Source organism: Crocodylus porosus, unplaced genomic scaffold (assembly GCF_001723895.1).
Source record: "Crocodylus porosus isolate Cpor-Errol unplaced genomic scaffold, CroPor_comp1, whole genome shotgun sequence".
Classification (NCBI taxonomy): Eukaryota; Metazoa; Chordata; order Crocodylia; family Crocodylidae; genus Crocodylus; species Crocodylus porosus.
Genome location: NW_017728886.1, coordinates 133,204 through 151,199, shown reverse-complemented (window position 1 = coordinate 151,199; position 17,996 = coordinate 133,204). Strand labels below are relative to the sequence as shown.

At 64.4% G+C, this 17,996-nt stretch overlaps 1 protein-coding gene across 1 annotated transcript in view; it reads left to right on the top strand.

Moving 5' to 3' along the window:
* Window positions 1-17,996, top strand: part of LOC109305642 (arf-GAP with GTPase, ANK repeat and PH domain-containing protein 3-like) — a 71,838-nt gene that overhangs the window by 44,689 nt on the left and 9,153 nt on the right. The window contains exons 12-13 of the mRNA XM_019528656.1: window positions 10,867-11,040; window positions 14,924-15,085. Coding sequence (XP_019384201.1) covers window positions 10,867-11,040; window positions 14,924-15,085 — 336 coding nt within the window. The remainder of the gene's footprint in view (window positions 1-10,866; window positions 11,041-14,923; window positions 15,086-17,996) is intronic.

Here is a 17,996-nt window from a genome sequence, read left to right as displayed (position 1 = left end):
GTTGGGATTACCTCCCTTTGGGCTTGGAGGATCATCTCGTTAAGGAGACCACTCTCCTTGGACACCTGGCTCCCCTCCCCCCCGGGACCTCAGCACTTCTCCAACTATCCTCCTTAGCTCGGTGAAGTCTGCCCTCCTAAAATCCAGGGCCGCTGCCTTGCTGCCGGCCTTTGCCACCTTGCGCTGGATGGTGAATCCCAGCAGGCGATGATCACTGTCGCCAGGTGGTCGAGCCCCCGCAGCCCCCGCACCAGGTCATCGCCCGTGGCCAGCACCAGGCCCAAGGCGTCTCCCCGGTGGGGCTGTGCACCTCCTGGGTTAGATGGAGGCCCTGCATATCGGCTAGGGACGTACGTGAGCGGTCAGACCTGGCTGACTGCTCCTCCCAGCAGACGTCTGGAAAGTTCAGGTCCCCCGTGACTACCACGTCCTTGGACCTAACGACCTCCGTGAGCCGACTTAAGAATTTCTGGTCAAGCTCTTCCCCATGGTTGGGGGGTCTGTAGTAGACCCCCACCATTAAGTCTCTTTCCCCTCGACTGCCTCGTGTCCTAACCCAGAGCACTTCTGTGTGCTCCTCCTCTGACTTTGCGCTACCTGGCGAGGATGTGTATTCCTCCTTAATGTAGAGTGCCACCCCCGCCTTTCCTCCCCTCCTGTCCCTCCTGTACAGCCCAGAGCCCTTGATATTCACCGCCCATTCGTGCATTGGGTCCCCCCACGGTTCAGTGAGCTGGTGAGTTGCTTTTAAGTGGTGCATGGGGGCGAGAGCCACACTGGGAGCCCGAGTGGATGGCATGGGCTCTGTTGGGTGCATGCACAGAGCCAAGGGCACATGGCCTGGGGCTGACCGTGTCCGCGTGCAGGGGGCACGACACGGCCCAGATCCTGCGTCTGCGGCAGGGGCTGGGGCGAGCGCGGCCCCCCAGTGCTCCATGCGGCAGCGTGAGGCCCGGCTCCCCCAGGCCGGGGTTGCTGAGCCTGCTGTGATCATGTCACGTCGGGCTCCGTCGATGTTAACATCTCATTATCTTTGTTACTGTAATTACATTATCCGCTGCTTTATGCAGAATTATTCTCCGAGGACTAATTGATGGATCCATGTTTAATTCATTAATCATTAGCATCAAATTCGACAATTACAGTGCACACTGATTGTGGAATTTCAAATGTAATGAGGGGAGAATTAACAAAGAAAAGGGAAAACCTGTTTCCCTGGCACACTGCTGCTCGCCGTGGGGGACAATGACATTGAGGAAGGAAGAGAGAGGCAGCGGAGCCCGTGCTGGGTCGCGCGGGGCGGGACGCGAGACCTACCGTCCACCCTGGCTTGCAGGACAGGGCACAGCCTGTGTCCCCCCTCCCGCCCCGGGACCTGGGCGGGCGTCTGCGTGCCAGGAGGGGAGCTCGGGTCCGGGAGGGCAGACCTGGACAGCGGCTGGGCTGGGAGGCGGCGGGCCCCGCTGGCAGCAGGGGGTTTGTGGGGTGCACCCAGGCTCGGGCGGGGGTTGGGGTGTGCCCTCGGGACTCCCCTCCTGCCCCTCTGTCAGCCAGCCCCAGTGCAAGCCGGAGGGGCCTGCAGAGCCAGCGATGCTGCCCCTCCGCCTCCCGGCTCTGCCCAGTGCTGTCGCCCCTCGGGAGGTCTCGGCTGCGCCCTGCCACGGTGCCGGCTGGGGCGGGGGGGCTCCGTTCACCCCCCGCGTGCGCAGTCGGACCGGGCAGCGCTGGAACCGACCCCGCAGACGCACGCTGTCCCCTCCATCCTGGGTGCAGCTGCACGCGCTCTCCGTGGGTCTCTGCAATGAGCAGCATCCTGCAGGCATTTGCTCCGGCACTGGCGCCACCCCCGGCGTGGATAACCGGGGTAGGGGCATCAGGCGGCCCCGGGGTTCTGCCTCCCGCGCCCCACCCAGGCGTGCGTGGCCCGGGCTGCCGGCGCCCTCCAGCGCTGGGGCTCGGGCGCCAGGAGGGGGCCGCCCCCCCGTGCTGCGCGGGCGCTGCTGGCTGTGCCGCGAGCCGTACGCTTGCTTCCGAGGGCCGTGCCCGTGTGGTGCCGGCCAGCCCGGCGCTCCCGCGCAAGGTGCTGTTCTGCCCTTCCCCACCCGCCGCCGCGTCCCTGCCTGCCGCGCGCCACCCTGGGCGCAGGGTTCGTTGCAGCCGTGCGGGTGCGGTGACTTTGCAGCCAGGCGCGAGGGGAGTAGAGGGAGCGTGGAGCCTGGCCTGTATGGCGAACCGCTCGGCAGGTCCCAGTCTGGGACCGGGGCCAGGCTCTTTCGAGGGGCTTGGTCAAGCGACTGCATCAGCTGCAGCGGGACCACCCAGCTCTCCCGCAGGCCCGGCCAGGGTCCCTCCCTGGACCCGCTCAGGCTGAGCCGCTCTCTTCGTCTCTCCAGCCCAGGATCCTGTGCAGTCCACCCCGCGGCACCGGGTAAACAACGCTTGCGCTTCCACGCTCGCCCTGTTCAGCCCCAATTTCTTCAGCCTCCTGGTGCCTCTCAGCTTTTGGGCAGGCACCGTTGGTGCCTGGACAGTGCAACCTCGCCTGGCTCCATGGCGCTAGGCCATGGCTCTCCTGAGGGGCCAAGAAGTCGAGACCTGTGTCTCCGGCCAGTTCTGCGGCCAGTGGGGAAGCTGCCCCGAGTCCCAGGACCCAGAGCTGGGGTTTGAACGAGTCCGTCCCAGAGCTGCTTCTCCAGGCAGGATCGTCTCAGGCCTCACCGTGGCCTCTGCAGCAGACGAGCCCGCGCCTGAGGCTCTGCAAGGAGCCTGCAGGACCCATCACACCTGTCTGCCTGGCCAGGGCTTTCGTGGCCTCTGCCTGCTGTCCTTGGGCCCCGGGGCTCCAGAGAGCGCAGCAGCAGGCGAGACCGGCAGCTCCAGCTCCTGTGATGCCGTCCCAGGATCAGACGTGCTGTGCTCCGGTAAGCCTGCTGTCTCGGGAGGCTGCACGCTGGGTGTGTGCGTGCGCACGGGAGGGGACGGGGGCAGTTCGCAGCCTGCGCCTAGAGCCAGTCTTCCCTCCCTGGGAGTCACCAGAAAGCCCTGCCAGGCTCCGTGCAGGGCACCGCCACGTCGCCTGGCAGCATCGCTGCTGTGCCCCGGAAAGTGGGTGCCACAGCCCGGGTCTGACCCTCTCTGCTGGGCTGGTCCAGCCACTCTCCGCTGGTCCCAGCAAGTCACGCCTGCCTTGTCGCTGTCTGTCTCTTAGCAGGCTCCTAAATCTTGGGGATCGGAGGTGAAATGCAGGGCGAGGGGTGTTTTCTGGGGGGTTGGCCCGTGGAGGCAGAGCGGGCCCCGGTGCAGCTGCCACGCGTTGCCTTCTGCGATTTGCGTGGAGATTCCCGGGGAGGTCGTGGTGCCTCTGTGGCCTGGGCCCTGGAGACCCTGCCTGGCCCACGTGTGAGCCTGTCAGCCTGCGCGTGAGCCCGTCCCCCCATGCTGCGCCGATCGCACTGACACTCAGGTGCGTGTGTGCGTCTCCCCCCCCGGAGCGGGGGGAACTGCTGCTCTTTCCAGCTGCACGGCTCTGTGAAATAGCTTTCCGAGGTGTCACTCTGCTCCGACACATGCACAGGCCCCCTCCGTTGCGTGTTCATTTATTTTCCAGTGGCAAACCGCATCGGCAGCCCCGGCTGTCAGCAGCCCACGGGGAGGGGGCTCGGGCACAAAGTGCCTGGAGCTGCCACCAGCCCCGGGGACCCCGGGCTATCATGCACTGAGCCCTCCAGGCACGGGCCGTTCCAGGCGAGCCAGAGCCCCCGAAGCAAGGACTCGTGCGTCACAGCGTGAGCCTGACTGCTTGGCACCCGGCATGGCAGCTGGAGGGCCCGCTCCCCCGGGCACGAGCGCACGGGGCCTGCAAGGGGTGCGCCTGCGTCGCGCTTTCATGCACCTCTGTGCGCATCGGTGACGCGGTGGCCGGGCTGCCGTGGGCACGCTGGCCCTGGGCAGGGCCTCCCCGCGGTCCCCGTCCATCCGCCCGTCCACTGCGCTCGCCCCCATGCCGGGGGGCTGCCAGCAGCCAGGGTGGGGGGCGGCTCGCCAGGAGGAGCCGGCACGCGGGAGGGAGGGAGCTGCTGCCTCTGCCCCCGCTCAGCTCTTGCCGCCCTCCCTGATGGGAAACCAGAGATTGATTTTCTCCAATCCAACAGTATAATCACTAACCCTAATTAGAGATAATTACTGGGACTTGCTACGCTTATTACTTGTTAGAGCAGTAAAGGAGCTGCACGCGGCAGGGCTGTGCAGGGGGAAAGGCCACAGAGGAAGTGCGGGGGTGGGGGGAGGAAGAGCGGAGAAGTGGGGGGGTGGGGAGCGGGGCTTGGCGTGGAAGTGCGGGAGGGCGGGTGTGCAAAGTGCCTCCTGGCACCAGGGGCCTCTGCAGCCACCCCGGTGCCTCCGGCTCGGGAGCCAGCGTCCCTGCCTCCCGGCCCGTCGGCCCCAGCGGCACTCCCTCCGCTTGCCCGCTGGTCCAGGCGCTACCATCGCTGGGCTCGGGCACGAGGTCCACGTGGTTTAGGGGTGGCCGGTGTCGGGTGCTGCACAGGGGAGCATAAAGCCGGCAGCAGCGAGTGCAGGGTTACTCGCTGCCACCATGGGCTCGCCTCAGTCCCCTCGGTCGTGTCCCAGGGCCCGTGCCTTCTGTACTGCGCAAGAGGGGTCTGGAGCCTGGGGGGCTCGCGCTGCCCGCCTGGGCCTTCCCTCCGCTTTGCACAAAGCCTGTAGACCCGACGCTGGAGCTCAACACAGACAGAGGCGCAGGACCCCTATCCTCTCCGCCTCTGCAGCGAGGTTGGCAGGGGGGCGCAGAGCCAGCACCCCGCAGGAGCTCAGGGGCAGGTGATCTCAGGGCGGTCGTGTTTGTGGGTGCGGAGGATAGAGACCGAACCAGCCCTGTGTATTTGGTACTTTAACAGGACCCTGGAAGCAAGGATGAGCCAGATCAGCCGGGAGAAAAAAATTAAACCAGGAAAGCAGGAATGATCCTCTTTGGGACTATTTCACCCCATGTTTTAGAAGCCACAGTCAGGGCAGAAGGCCTCTCTACTTAGACATGCAGTCAGGCTTCGAGATAATGTTGGGTAGTTATTAAAAAAAAAAAAAAAAAAAAAAAAAAAACAATGGAGAAGCTGATTAGTAATTAGTAGACATCCACTTTCTACAAGAGAAAGTTATCAAAAGGGCACAGGGAGAAGTCCCTGACTCGATACCAACAATAAAACAGAGGTGCCAAGTCACTCGGCAGGTATTTCTCTTCTCTATTTAGGAACATCAAAGCAATGGGCTTCTAGACAGGTCAACAGCAAAACACTTTCCATCCCAACAGTAACTAGAAATGATGTTAAGCAGCAGCTGCCACAGTTGGGCAGATGTTAATCACCAGCTGTGCATAACTTGCATCCAAGAGTTTTAGAAGAGCTGGCCAAGGAGCTCTCTAGCTTGTTAATGGTACTTTTATCAAACCTTAGAATATGGGCAGCGTTCCAGAGGACTTGAAGAAGTTAATGTTGTGCCAATAGTTAAAGCAGGTGGATGAGACAATCCAGGTAACAATTGCTCTCGGCCTGACTTCAGTCCCAGCCAAAATAATGGAAGGGCTGCTACAGGACTTGACTAATCAAGAGTTAGAGAGGAAAAGTAACTGATGCCAAGGGAACATCGGTTTATGGGACATGGATCCTGTCACCCTTGGTATGTTCTGAGGGGTCTTTTTGATAAAGCTATGAGTATAAAATAAGTTTTGACTTCTGTCAGGCATCCAACGTGCCTGTATACAACAGTTTGCTTTGGAAACAAGGATGGCACCGTGTCAGCGTGGCCCATGTTAAATGGACTGAGAGCTGGGTAAGTGACGGGCCTCACGATAACCTTTCAAACAGGGAATCCTTGTGACCTGGGTGGCTTCTAGGTGGTTCCCCCCCACCCATGATCGCTTCTGGGTTTTGCTGTCTTTAGCATCTCTCTCATCAGCGAAGCAGAAGGACACATAGGATCTAGCGCAGGGACACGCAGGCAGGTCACTGATGCAGAGCGACTCTGGCCTCCCCATAAGACGGGGACAGGGCTCTACGCATCCCGAAGCCCCTTCCAGTCCTGTGTGCGTTTCCGGCGGCCACATGTAAAGCGCTGCACTCAGCAGCAGCGAGCGTGGACCGTGGGCACCGCAGACTCTGCCCGGAGCTACAGCGTCTCTGTCAGCTTTATCCATGAATACCTGAGCGGCTTGATCAGTTTGGAGGTACCGTTCCCAGGGACCTGCTCCACCAAGTGCTGGTTGGGCTTGAAGGGCCGGAGGAGTTCCCTGCAGAGGAAGCTGCCTGGGGGGAGATTTAGCTTTATGCCATCTGGGAGCAGCCCCTGGGAATCCAGATCATTGGCTTGGCCGCATCCCGCGCGCCCAGCCCGCGTTGTGCAGGTGGCTGCAGATGCCGGACACGGTGCGGTAGCATTAAGCCTAACCCGGGCTTGGAACGGCTTGTGTTGCTGATTGCTTGGTGCGGGTCTCTGACCCTAAAGCCATGGACCGTAGGGAGCTCAGTCTTGCTCTCTGGGTAAGGGGTGTGACCTTAGACCCCCGGAGCCAAGGAGCCATGGCTCAGACTCGTCCCCCTCTGCACGAGGAGGAGGGGGAAGGCCGTCTCCAGCACCTGCGGCCCCATGCAACAGGTCTCGTGTTCCCGGCTGTTGTAGCTGCTGCTCGCCAGGGCATCTTGTAGTGGTGTCATGAGGGTGCAATGAACATCTGCTGTGTGCGTGCGCACTCTCGTCCTCAGCCCTGGGGAAGGAGGGTGATGTGCTGTGGAGTGTCTGAGTTAGTACAGCTTTAATATGCCTTTTTCTAGTATTTGCACACATGCGCACGCACGCACATGGGCCTGCTGCTGCGTGTTAGGTAGGGCAGGTCCCAGAAACGCACATTGCTGTTGCAGGGAGAGCGAGGGGAGGGGGTCTAGTGTTGCTTCTAGGCTCTTGGAGGAGCTCGTCCCAGCCCTACAGCGAGTTCAATCCCCACGGATGAGCTCCCCTGTGCTGGGGGAGGCCCTGATCACAGGGAGAGCCGCAAAAGAGGCATCCACGAGGCACGCGAAGCATCTCCAGGCTTCTACGCCAAGAAACGTCAGGACTGGTTTGAGGGGAACGATACAGAAATTCAAGCTCTCGTTGACAGAAAAGGGGAACCTTTGAAGCTCGGCAGAACGGTGTCAGCTCCCAACAGAAGCAGCACAGCTGTTGCTACATTAAAGCTGAGACCAGAGGAAAACTCGAGAGCAAACGAGTATGTTGTGGGGGGAGAAAGCAAAAGAGATCCAAAAGTTTGCCAGCAGCCACAGGATCTGGTTTCTCTAGCACGCTGCAGGCCAAGCACACCAGGAGCTGCCCCGCCAACGTCCCAGGGTGGAACAACACTTTAAAGGCAACTCCACCATCAACGCACGGTGGAAGCAGCACTTGCAAGAGCTCCTGAACCAAGATTTGAAGCCCTTCCACACCACCCCGTGATGGACTACCTTGCCGTCCACCAGCGTCTCCAGAGACCTTGAAAGCCACTGAGCAGGTGAAGCACAACGAGACACGTGGTCCTGATGGACCGCCTGCTGCAATTTGTACACGAGGTGGAAAAAAGTTCTTGGCAACTACACATCATCCTTGTGCAAATCTGGGAACAGAATCGTAGCGTCCCGGAGCCATGGAGCTGGACGGGACCCCCAGAGATCGCATCTAGCCCGGGCCCTGCCTGGGACAGCATCACCCCATCCAAACCGTCCTGTCCAAATCCACGAGCAGACCCCCCAGTGACTCGAGCGGAGCCAGAGCTGTCACCGTATTCGAGAGGGGAGATGGACCGGACTGCAACCGTTATCGTGGCATTGCACGCCTGTCTGCAGCTGGGAAGGTCCTTGCCCCCGTTCTCCTCAACAGACTCACTTCCTCGCCGGGGAGGGTCTGCTCGCGTCCCGGGGTGGTTTCAGACCTCTCAGAGGGACAGTAGATATGATCTTTATTGCTAGACAGCTGCCACCGGTGACGCTGAGATCTTTACATAGCCTCCATTGACCTGATGAAGGCCTTTGCTGCAATCAACAGAGGCACTTTATGGAAGATCCTGATGAGACCTGGATGCCCGCCAAAACCTGTTACCATCCTCACACTTCGTCAGGGCGACGTGACAGCAGCTGCCCTAAGCAATGGCTTGGAAACGGACCCCCTTGCTAGTCGAACTGGGGCCGAGTGAGGTGTGTTTGCACCCACGCGCTTTTCCATCTGTATCACAGTTACTCTGCATCTCATTGCTGGTAGACTTCCCTCTGGAGTCAGCATCCAGTATTGCACGGACACGGATGTCTTTCATGTCACCCCGATCCTGTCCCCTGCCTGCGTCACCACGCACAAGAGCTGGGGGGGGTGTTTCCCCTGTGCCTGGCATGTGGCTCACACCCTGTCCAGACAGACGCGGGGCCTCGGACCCCGGCCACCTCTGCCAGGTGAGAGGGTCGTCCTGGGGGACCGTGTCGAGCCCCGTGGGGAGCTCCCAGAGGACGAGAGCAGCCGTCCGCCTGCCGGGGGGCTGGATCTGCAGGCAGGGTCCCAGCTGGCCTGACGCCCGTCTCCCCCAGCACCTTTCCCGCAGCGGCGGTCACGGTGGAGCGCACGGATGTTCTCCAGTCCGGCCTTCCCGCTTCGTCCTGTTCCCGGCGCGGTGCAGCCGCGCTGCCTTCCTGGCGTCGCACCTAGGCCGCTCCACCCCGCAGCCCTCGGGTCCTCCGGCAGCCGCGTGGTGCCTCCCTCCCCGCCAGCCCTGGGGCAGCAAGCTTGCGGCTGGCGCCAAGCAGACGGTGACCGGGACCGGGGTCCCCTTGCCCTTCCCTGAAGCCCCAGCCAGTCTCGGGGGGGGGGGGGTGTTGGGGGCCAGCGTGTGCAGGGCAAGGCAGGCGTGCAGCCTGGGTCGCAGCCCCCTCCCCTTGTGGCCCAGGGGACAGTCGATCGCTCCCAGGCCGGACCAAAGAGCGGCCCCAGCCTCGCCTTCCCGAGCCCAGCTCCATCCCGGGCTGCACCCCAGACTCCCTGTGGCTCCCTCCTCGCGTCGCCAGGAAGGCGCAGGGACCCCAGTACGCAGCACGCGGCCCCCCTTGCTGATGCAGGAGCTGGTTCTGCCCAGCTGGGACCTGGGGCGCGGGCTGAGGATGCAGCAGCCCCCCGGGTCGTGGGAGCCCCCAGGCCCCCAGTGGGGTCTTTGTGGAGGATGTGACTCGGCTGCCCCGCGCCTTGCTCTGGGTGGGGGCTCATCTCAGGTCGTGGCCCTGCGGGAGCTCGACTCCCGGGGCACAGCGCCCTGTCTGCAGGCGACCCGTGCAGCGCCGTGGGGTGGATGGATGGATGGATGCTCTGGGTGCTGAGTGCCACCAGCACCCTGCCTCTCCCCGTCCCAGGAGAGCAGCCCCCTGCCCGGGCGGCAGCCGGCGTCCCTCCCGTACGGAGGCGAGTGGAGATGGATGCGGCAGTCAGGAGCAGAGCGCCAGCTAATTACCCTTCCGAGTGTGTCTTGTAAATTAAGGGCTAATTAGAGGCAAAGTCAGTGTCATGGTTTTACACGTGTTTCTGTGGCGCTGAACGCGGGGAAGGAGGGGCGGGGGGAGCCTGCGGCAGCCGGGCTCCCAGCACACGCGCCGGTCGGTGGGTCCCGGGGCCGGTGCCCGGGGACTCGCCTGGAGGGGAAGTGCTGGCCCTGGGGGAGGTCAGGCCCAGAGGTCGGGGGCGAGGCGGCCTGGCACAGCAGACCGGTGGGGTGGGGAGTCTGGCGGCTCCGGGCAATGAGCGCCGCGGGCCGCGCTGCCCAGGCTGGGCGCCGGGCCCTTCCTCCGCTGGCGCCCGCGTCCCGGAGCCCAGGAAATGGGGAACCTGTCGTGGCTCCAGGCCCGGGCGTGCGGCTGCAGCCTCTGTTGCAGCTGGGGGCCGGAGGTGCGCGCCTTGCACGGGCAGCGCAGGACACCGGTCACGGCGCGGGGGCCCTGCGGGGCCAGCGGGGTTTGAGAAAAACGAAAAGCAGCTTCAGCTGGAGAACAAGGATGGTGCCGGTGCCCCAGGCTTCCTGCCCTCCTGCCCCGGCCTGGGGGAGGAACGGGGGTCTCTGGCCTGGACGGCCATGCATGCGTGCTCATGCCTCCCGCTCAGACCCCTCGGGCTCTTGCGCCCACCGATCTCGCGCTGTGCCAGAGGAGGAGGGCCTGGCCCCAGCCCCGGGCCTCGGTCCCTGAATGCAGCCCAGGTGGTGGGTTGCTTCCAGGAGCTGTCCCACCCCCCCCGCCTCCCGCAGCATGGGGCCCCTGGCTGCAGCCGCTCACAAGCAGGGGCCCCAGCATGCAGGGGCCTGGCGGGCGGACTGGGGGAGCCCTGCGAGGGAAATGGGGCAGGGTGCCCGGCTGGACAGTGCTGGCCTGGTGCATGTCTGGGTGCCTGTGTCCAGGTGCCCACCGGGGTGGGGTTGTGGGTTGTGTGTGTCCAGGTGTGTGGCTGGGTGGTACAGGGGGTTGTTTTTGTGTCTGGGTGCCCAGCTGGGCAGGGCTGGGGGTTGTCCGGGTGCCCACAGAACCAGTGCTGGGGTTGTGTGTCATGTGCCCCGGGGTTGTGTGCGTGTCCAGGTGCCGGGGACTGCATGCACATCCAGGTGCCCAGCGGCAGGTGCTGGGGGCATGTGTGTGCATGCTGGGCACCTGGCAGGGGTGCTGGGGGCAGGCCACGTTCTCGAGGACGGTGTGTGTGGCCGGTGGCTGGGCCTCCTCGGCCAGGTGCCAGCAGGACGAGTCAAAGGTGGGGGGTGCGGCGGTGGCGCTGGCGCCAGCTGAGCATGTCCCTGTCCCTGTCCCGCAGGTGCCCCGCACTCGACCAGCAGCACCTCCCTGCACTCGGAGCGCTCCATCAGTGGCATCAACCTGGTGGGCTTCAGCTCCAAGCCGGACGGCATGCACCAGCGCTCCTACTCTGTCTCCAGCGCTGACCAGTGGAGCGAGGCCGTGGCTGGCCCCGGCGCCTGCCCGAACCCCCGTAAGTAGCGTGTGCAGCCCCGGTTCGCTGCCGGCACCGGCAAGGAGCAATGCAGAGTCCGGCCCTGGGGGTTCCCACACTAGAGAGGGGGCAGAGAGACTTCCCGGCAGGACTTCCCCTGCCATGGGGCACACGGGGCGGGTGGCGGGACAGCGGCCGAGCACGGCTGACGTGCGCCTGGCGCGCAGGCTGGGGCGGTGCCCGGCCCCCTCCTCCCCCCGCCTTGCGCGCGCCCCGTCTCTGCTGTTTCAGGACAGTTGAGTGAATTAAAATAATTCATACATTTCCCAACGTAGCCACTTTGCCGAATTGGAAAATAAATGCTTTTGTGCTGCATTCATCACTCCGGCGTGCCGGGCTCTGCCGCCGCCGCACTAAAAAAGCAGTTAAATGCACATCAAGAGTGGAGGAGCCATTTCCATGCCTGCTCGCCCCCTTGTCGTTCTCATTAGCGCGGCAGCCGCCCCCCCGCGCGGTCCCAGGGGCTTTCGCAGTTTAAAGAGAGCCTCTTTATGATCATTACCGGAGTCCGACTGTGCCGGCGCCATTTGCAGCTGAGGAGGCTCCTCATTTGTAACTGTGAAAAACTATCAATTTCGGCGCGCCTGGTGCAGCGCCTCCATCATCGGCCCCATCAGCTCCCTGCTGGAAGCGAATTAATCAGACTGTTACTGCTGATGGGGCAGCGCCGGCAGCGAGCGCGAGGGCGCAGCTCCGAGCCAGCCGGCGAGCGGCGATGTGCCGGCGCCCCCGCCCACCCCCTCTCCTCGGACACGGAGCCCGGCGGGGCCGGCTCTGGCTCTGTCTTCAGCTCCGGTTCTGGAGGAGCCAGCGCGGGGACGGGAGCAGGGCTGGCATCGCACCCCTGCCCCGGTGGGCCCTGGCTCAGGCCCTGCCCCATCCGGTCCCACCCTGCCGGCACGGGGGACCGCCTGCTCCAGGGTCCTGAGGCCGCCCCCAGCCCCAACGGCTCGCTTCCCCGTGCCGGCTGCAGCAGCAAGGTCTGTGCGCTCGCACGGGGCGTGCGATGCTGTGGATTGGACGAGATGGCCTCTGCCGGTCCTTTCACCCCCCTTCTCTGATGGTGCGCTCGCACAGGGCATGTTGCACTATGCGCTCGCACGGGGCAGGGAGGTATCGTGAGCTCACGTGGGCCGGGGGCTGCACTTGCACAGTACAGGAGTGCTTGAAACGCTGTGTCCCCTGCCGAGGCCATGGCCTCTGGAGGCGGGTCTGGGGTCTCCCAGGCCCCAGCGCTGCTCAGCCTGGTGCTGTCTGTGCCCCCATCAGGCCAGGGGCAGGGGCTGGGGGCTCAGGGCCAGGGGCAGTGCCTGGCACTGGCATCCAGGACCGTGCCCCCGGCCCTGGCCATGACACGTGGGGCAGGGAAGTGCTGTGGGTTGGCAGCTCCTGCACCGTGTTTCGTCACCCAGGGCCGGAGGCGAAGGGGGCACGTGGGGCTGACGCTGCCCCGTGCTGCGGCAGGTGGAGTGCGCTGCAGGTGTCGCGGGCGCCGCTTGCCTGGCTGCTTTCAGCAAGGTCCCCGGGTGGGCAGGCGGGCACCAGCCCCAGGAGCACCGTGGGGGGCTTTCAGCTCCGGCCCTGGCTCCTTGCACCAGAGTGAGACGCTGGACCCTCTGCCTATGACCCCCTTCCTGCCGGCGCCTCTCGCTCTGCCCATGCTGGGTGCGTTCGCTAGGACGCCAGCAGGGAAGGGGCTAATCTCCCTCCCCGTGCGCAAGACGAGGCGGGGAGGGAACCTGACACCCAGGATGCCGGCCCCGGGCCCGATGCCGGACCCAGGGCTGCATGGCCCCTGGCAAGGGGGGTCAGAGCACGGCCGAGGCGGCCTGGAGGCCCCTGCCCCAGGTCTGTAGGTGCAGGAGCAGGTGCTGGGGCTGCATAAATGCAGAGCAGCGAGTCCCCAGAGCCTGCAGGCTCAGAGCGGCGGGACAGCCAAGGGGCCACGCAGCTCACAGCCACGAGCAGGTCGGGGCAAGGCTACACACGCGGACAGCTGCTCTGCTACGTGTGAGTGGGCTTGGACACGCAGCTGTGTGCCCTGGTTTGTACTTTATCCCGGGATGCCAAACAGACAGATGCTAGCGCTCCCTGCACCCGTGATGCTCATGCAGCATCTTTCCCAGGAGGCTGTGTCCTGGGGGAGCAGGGCAGGGGCAGCCCCCAGCACTGGCCAGGTCACAAGGGGTACTGGCATCCAGGAAAACCCCCTGGCAGAGGCAGTTACCCCAGGATAATGCAGACATATGCTTACCCCAGTGTCGCTTTTACCTCTGATGTTTTCCAAGGCAGTTTTTGCCCTGGGTGCAAATGACGTGCAGTATAGGACTGTGTCCCCACACCCTTATGCCTGGCTACGCCATGCCCGGGGCTCTGGCTCGGCATCCTGGCACTGTGTGAGCCGGCTACAGCAGCAAGGACAGCCGGTGAGTTCGGATCCAGGGAGGAGCTGCCACCCTGTGCTGTCGTACCTGCGACTCTCAGCTGGGCGAACAACTTGGCCCGGCGGTGGTAGCAGGAACGCACAGCTGGCGCCTGCATCCGCAGCAGGGCCAGAGACAGGGAAGGTCTTGCCCAGCCCCTGTCCTTTCTCTGGGGCAATGGGACAAGGTGTCCCAGCAGCGCGGGCGTGCTCCCCAGGTCTCTGTCCCATCAGGACGCGGCCCCACCACCGCTTCCACCTTGCCAAGAGCCCTGCACGCAGGGCAGGAGCCACAGCCCCGGCCCCAGGGAGCACGGCCTGCGTGCGGTGGGGGTGTGGGGGGGGGCGGGGAGCAGCGTGGGGTCCCGGGCAGAGCCACCACCAGGATGCAGCTCCCTCGAATCCTGCCCGGACGCTGCCCCGTGTTAGCAGGGCTCCTGGGCCCCTCCTGCTGCCTGCCTCCGGACTCCAGCTCCTGCGGCACGTGGAGTCGGGGATCGGGCCCCGGGGCAGGGGCGAGGGCAGGGGCAGGACCCAGGCGGGCGGCGGGGCAGGCGCGCCTTTCGGAGAGGGTTAACAGTGGAGCGACTTGTGCCCCGCGCTGCCTTCCCCGGAGTCTGCATTTTTATGCTGATTGGAAGCCTGAGCCGTGTGCGCCGCTGAAATTGAATGTCAGGCTTTTGATTTTGTTGCTGGTCTCTAATGAAATTTGACATTTAATGGTGAGTGCAGCGGCAGCGTGTGTGTGTGTGATCGGAGCTTGATTAGCGCGCTCTAATTGACAGTAATTAGGCAGCTCCCTGATTGTTTCTAATTCTGCTATTAATTGTAAGGAACAGTGTGATTGAGGATAAATTTGGTGCGTTGCTGCTGGGGATGCGGCTTCTTCAGCACCGTACCGGGAGCCTACGGAGACCATCCTGCGCGGGCGCCTGTGCGGCAACCCCAGCCCCTCCCCGGAGCAGGAGGCGGCTGCGGCGGGGTAGTGGGGCTCCGCGGCCAGAGCTGCCCCAGAGCCGGGTCCCAAGGAGGGCGGGGGTCCCAGGGCATCCCCATGGCTGTGGGTGCAACATCCGGGGAGACGGGGATGGGCGTCAAAAGCTGGCTCCGCCACGGGGCCTGGCAGCTCCGAGTGGGGCAGGGGCTCTGGTGGCCCAAAGCCGGGGGCATCCCTGTGTGGTGGGGCCGGGGGGTCTGGGCCGAGGTGGTGGGCCTGGGTGTTGGGGCTAGGGGCTCTGAATGGGACAGGTCTGGGCCGGGGGGATGGGGCCAGGCTCTCTGGGTGGTTCACGGTGATGGGGCGGGGGGCTCTCAGTGGGACACTTTTCTGGGTTGGGGCAATAGGGCAGGGGTCTGGGTGGGGGTGATGGGGCGGGGGGCTCTGAGTGGGGCCAGGTGTCAGGCATCGCCCTCCACTGCCTTCTCTCCTTCTTTCTCCAGCTAACGGCACGGCAGAGTCTCTCAGCTCCAGCCCGAACATTTCCAACGCTGCCAGCCCAAAGCTGGAGCCGCCTCCGTCCCCACATGCGAACAGGAAGAAACACCGCAGAAAAAAGAGCACGGGGACGACCCGGCCCGACGGCCCCAGCGCAGCCGCGGAAGGTAGGCAGGGGCTGTCGTGCAGCTGGGCGGCCCCCCGAGCCCACCGCCCGGCTCCCCGCTCCCCCAGCGCCGGAGCGAGACCTCGGGGATCAGCTGGTCGAGCCCCTGACGTCGGCCCCCTGGGAGGCAGCTGCCAGACGCAACCCATAAGATCCTCGTTCCCATCACCTGCGGATTCGCACCTCTGCCCGTCCGCGCCACGCGGGCTACGCAGGCTGGGTTTCCCTGCAGAAAGGCCGGCGGTTTCAGGGAGCCAGTTTTCCTCTTGTCTTGCCCAAAACCGTGCACAGAGCCCTGCCTGCTTCAGGACAGAGCCCGAGAGCTCGTGAGAACCGAGGCAGGGCAGTCTGCCACTTAACGCCCCAGTTTCCAGTAGCGAAACTGATCTCTGCGCCCTGACGCGTGACAAGGTTTAGCGTCCGTTCCCAGAATCGCCGTCACCAGCGCAGTCACTAGGGATGTTCGTGGCCCATCCTGCGTCCCGCCTGCAAAGGTCGAGGCCTGAACGGCCTCCTCTGCCAGCGGCTCCCACGTGTGTGGAAACCCTGCGCAAGTGGCACGTCGCTCTCCTCCTCGCTCCATGCAGAGCTCCCGTGTCCTGAGTCGGGGAGAGCGGGCGATCTGCGTCTGCCTTCTCCAAGCCATCAGTTTGGAGGCTTTATTGTCTGACCCCCTTGTCTGCATCCTACAGTCCCCATAACTGTATTTAGCCCCACTGGCCAGTGATCGAGCTGTGCTTCCTTTAGCTTCCCTTATCAGTCACCTCTATGTTTTCCTTCTCACTTGGGTCTGTTGCCCTGGACCTCCCCTCCATGCCAGCTTTCATGTCTGACTGCTCCCTTCACATCTACTTTTAACCAAGAAGCCTTTTTTCCCAGCGTAATCGTCCTGTCTCTGGAAGGCAGGTGCTGGGGACGGCTGCCGGCCACAGCTCCGGTTTGCATTAGCGTTCCCCACTTCACCGTCCGTTTCTGGGTCAGCTCTGCCCACGATAGCTTTGAGGTTTGCCGTGGTTGTACTCAGAGCCGTGACGCGGCGGAGGAAGCGCGCGCTCCTTGCACTAGCGAGGCGCGTGCGAGATGCAGTGAAAGCAGGCTCAGATGTTAACAGAGAGGGGTCAGCAGGCAGCGTCTCCTGGGGCTGGCTCGGGGTCCGGGGCTATTCAGTTCTTTTATCAGCAATCCCAAGGATGTGAGATCTGTGCTGGTGACGTCTGCCGGCGGCCCAGAGCGCCTGGGGAGAGAAGTTGTCAGCACGCGGCTGTCAGAGTTGTTGGGTTAAGATGATCACCGGCCCGCTGAACGGGTCTTAATGCGGTGCAGCGTGCGACAGTCGCCTGCAAGCCCCGCAGACAAGCCAGGGTGCCGTCTGGGCAGGCAGGGGACGTCGGTCTCTGCGGTGGGCATGGGGTCAGTGCAGAGCGGTGCTGGGCATCGGGGGAGCGGGCGGGGGTCGTCTCTGCACGGTGCTGGGGAGGTGGCTCTCCGGAGGGCAGGAGCTTGGAGCAGAGGGGCCCGTGGCTTGATGCTGCGGGGAATTGGCGGCCTGGGTGGGTGCGGCGGGTGGCAGACAAAGGTTTCCGAATCTGGCCTCGATGCCCCGGGCAGTGCGGACAATGCCAGCACGGCCGGTGCCTGGCGTGGGGGGCTCCACGTGGGCTGGGGTCTGCAGCAAGGTGAGACTTCGGTGCCCAGCCCTGGAGTGAGGCTGCGGTTGGCACGTGGACTGGAGGCAGTGCTGTGCCCTGAGTGTCCCTGCCCGCCCCGTCTCTCCGGTGGTCCCTGGTGGAGGCCTCGCAGCCCTGGGTGCCTGCGCAGGAAGCTGCTGATGCAGCACTAGCTCTGTTGCGCCTGGCACCACGTTGGCCCCTCTGACCCTGCCTTGTACCACGCGCCACCTCCTGCGCGGTCGCGGCGAGCCCAGCCCACTCGGGCGCTGCGCGGGTCACCGAGGCCCGGTCCAGAGTGGGCTATGCTGCATGCACGGGCCAGCCAGCGAGCGCTGAGCACCCTCTGCATCCATCCCTGCTTCCCATTGCCACGGCCAGGGCAGCATCAGGCCCAGGATGGCGAGCAGGGGGGTGCGCTCGGCGCTCCTGTTGCCAGTGCCCAGGGGCCGTGGCGGGGAAGGAGGAGGCAGCCCAGCTGGCTTGAACACACACAGCTGGAGAGGATGGCGGGAGGGATGGGGACAGGCCACGGGGGCAGGATGGTGTTGCACCCCAACTCTCCGGACCCCAGTGCTCCCCACAGCCGCACGCCCATGGCGAGGTGTGCGTCGTGGCCCCTGCAGTGGCTGGTAAGCACGGAGGTAACAGCCCTGTACTGCTGGCTGCTCCCTGCCAGCTCCAGCGGTGGGAGCCTGAGTGGGGGTCCGTGCCAGCAGCCCCGCAGTGTCCAGTGGCTCCCTGCAGCAGAGCTGCTGGTTTAATGCTCTCCTTTAAACCCTGGTTTGGGGGTTGAACACACTTCCCTTTGCCTGGACCCCGCCTGGGTGCCCGAGTCAAGCGCTCGGGAGGCGACGGGTCTCCCGGGATTCTCCAGGAGTTTCCCTCCCACCCAGCAGGGCTGTGTGCAAGGGATTTGGGGATGAGCCTGGGCCTATAGTATCACCTGGACCTGCTCCCAGCCGGCCCAGGGAGAAGCGAGTGTGTCTGCTCGGGCATCGCAACAGCCAGGGCCGGCCCGCGGCACTGAGCTGGGCTCCCAGGCGCCTCTGGGGACAGTCTCCCTGCACCAACCTGCACCCCGCACACCCCTCGGGCCGGCTGGGGGCAGCTGGAGGAGGCCGGTTCTGCCCTCGGGCATCCGCGGGGACCAGGAGGATGCTCCCCCGCCCCGGCCGTGCATCGCCCTGCCCCTTCCCCGCGCACGCTTTCCGGCCCTTGTGCGGGAGGGGGCAGCCAGCCATG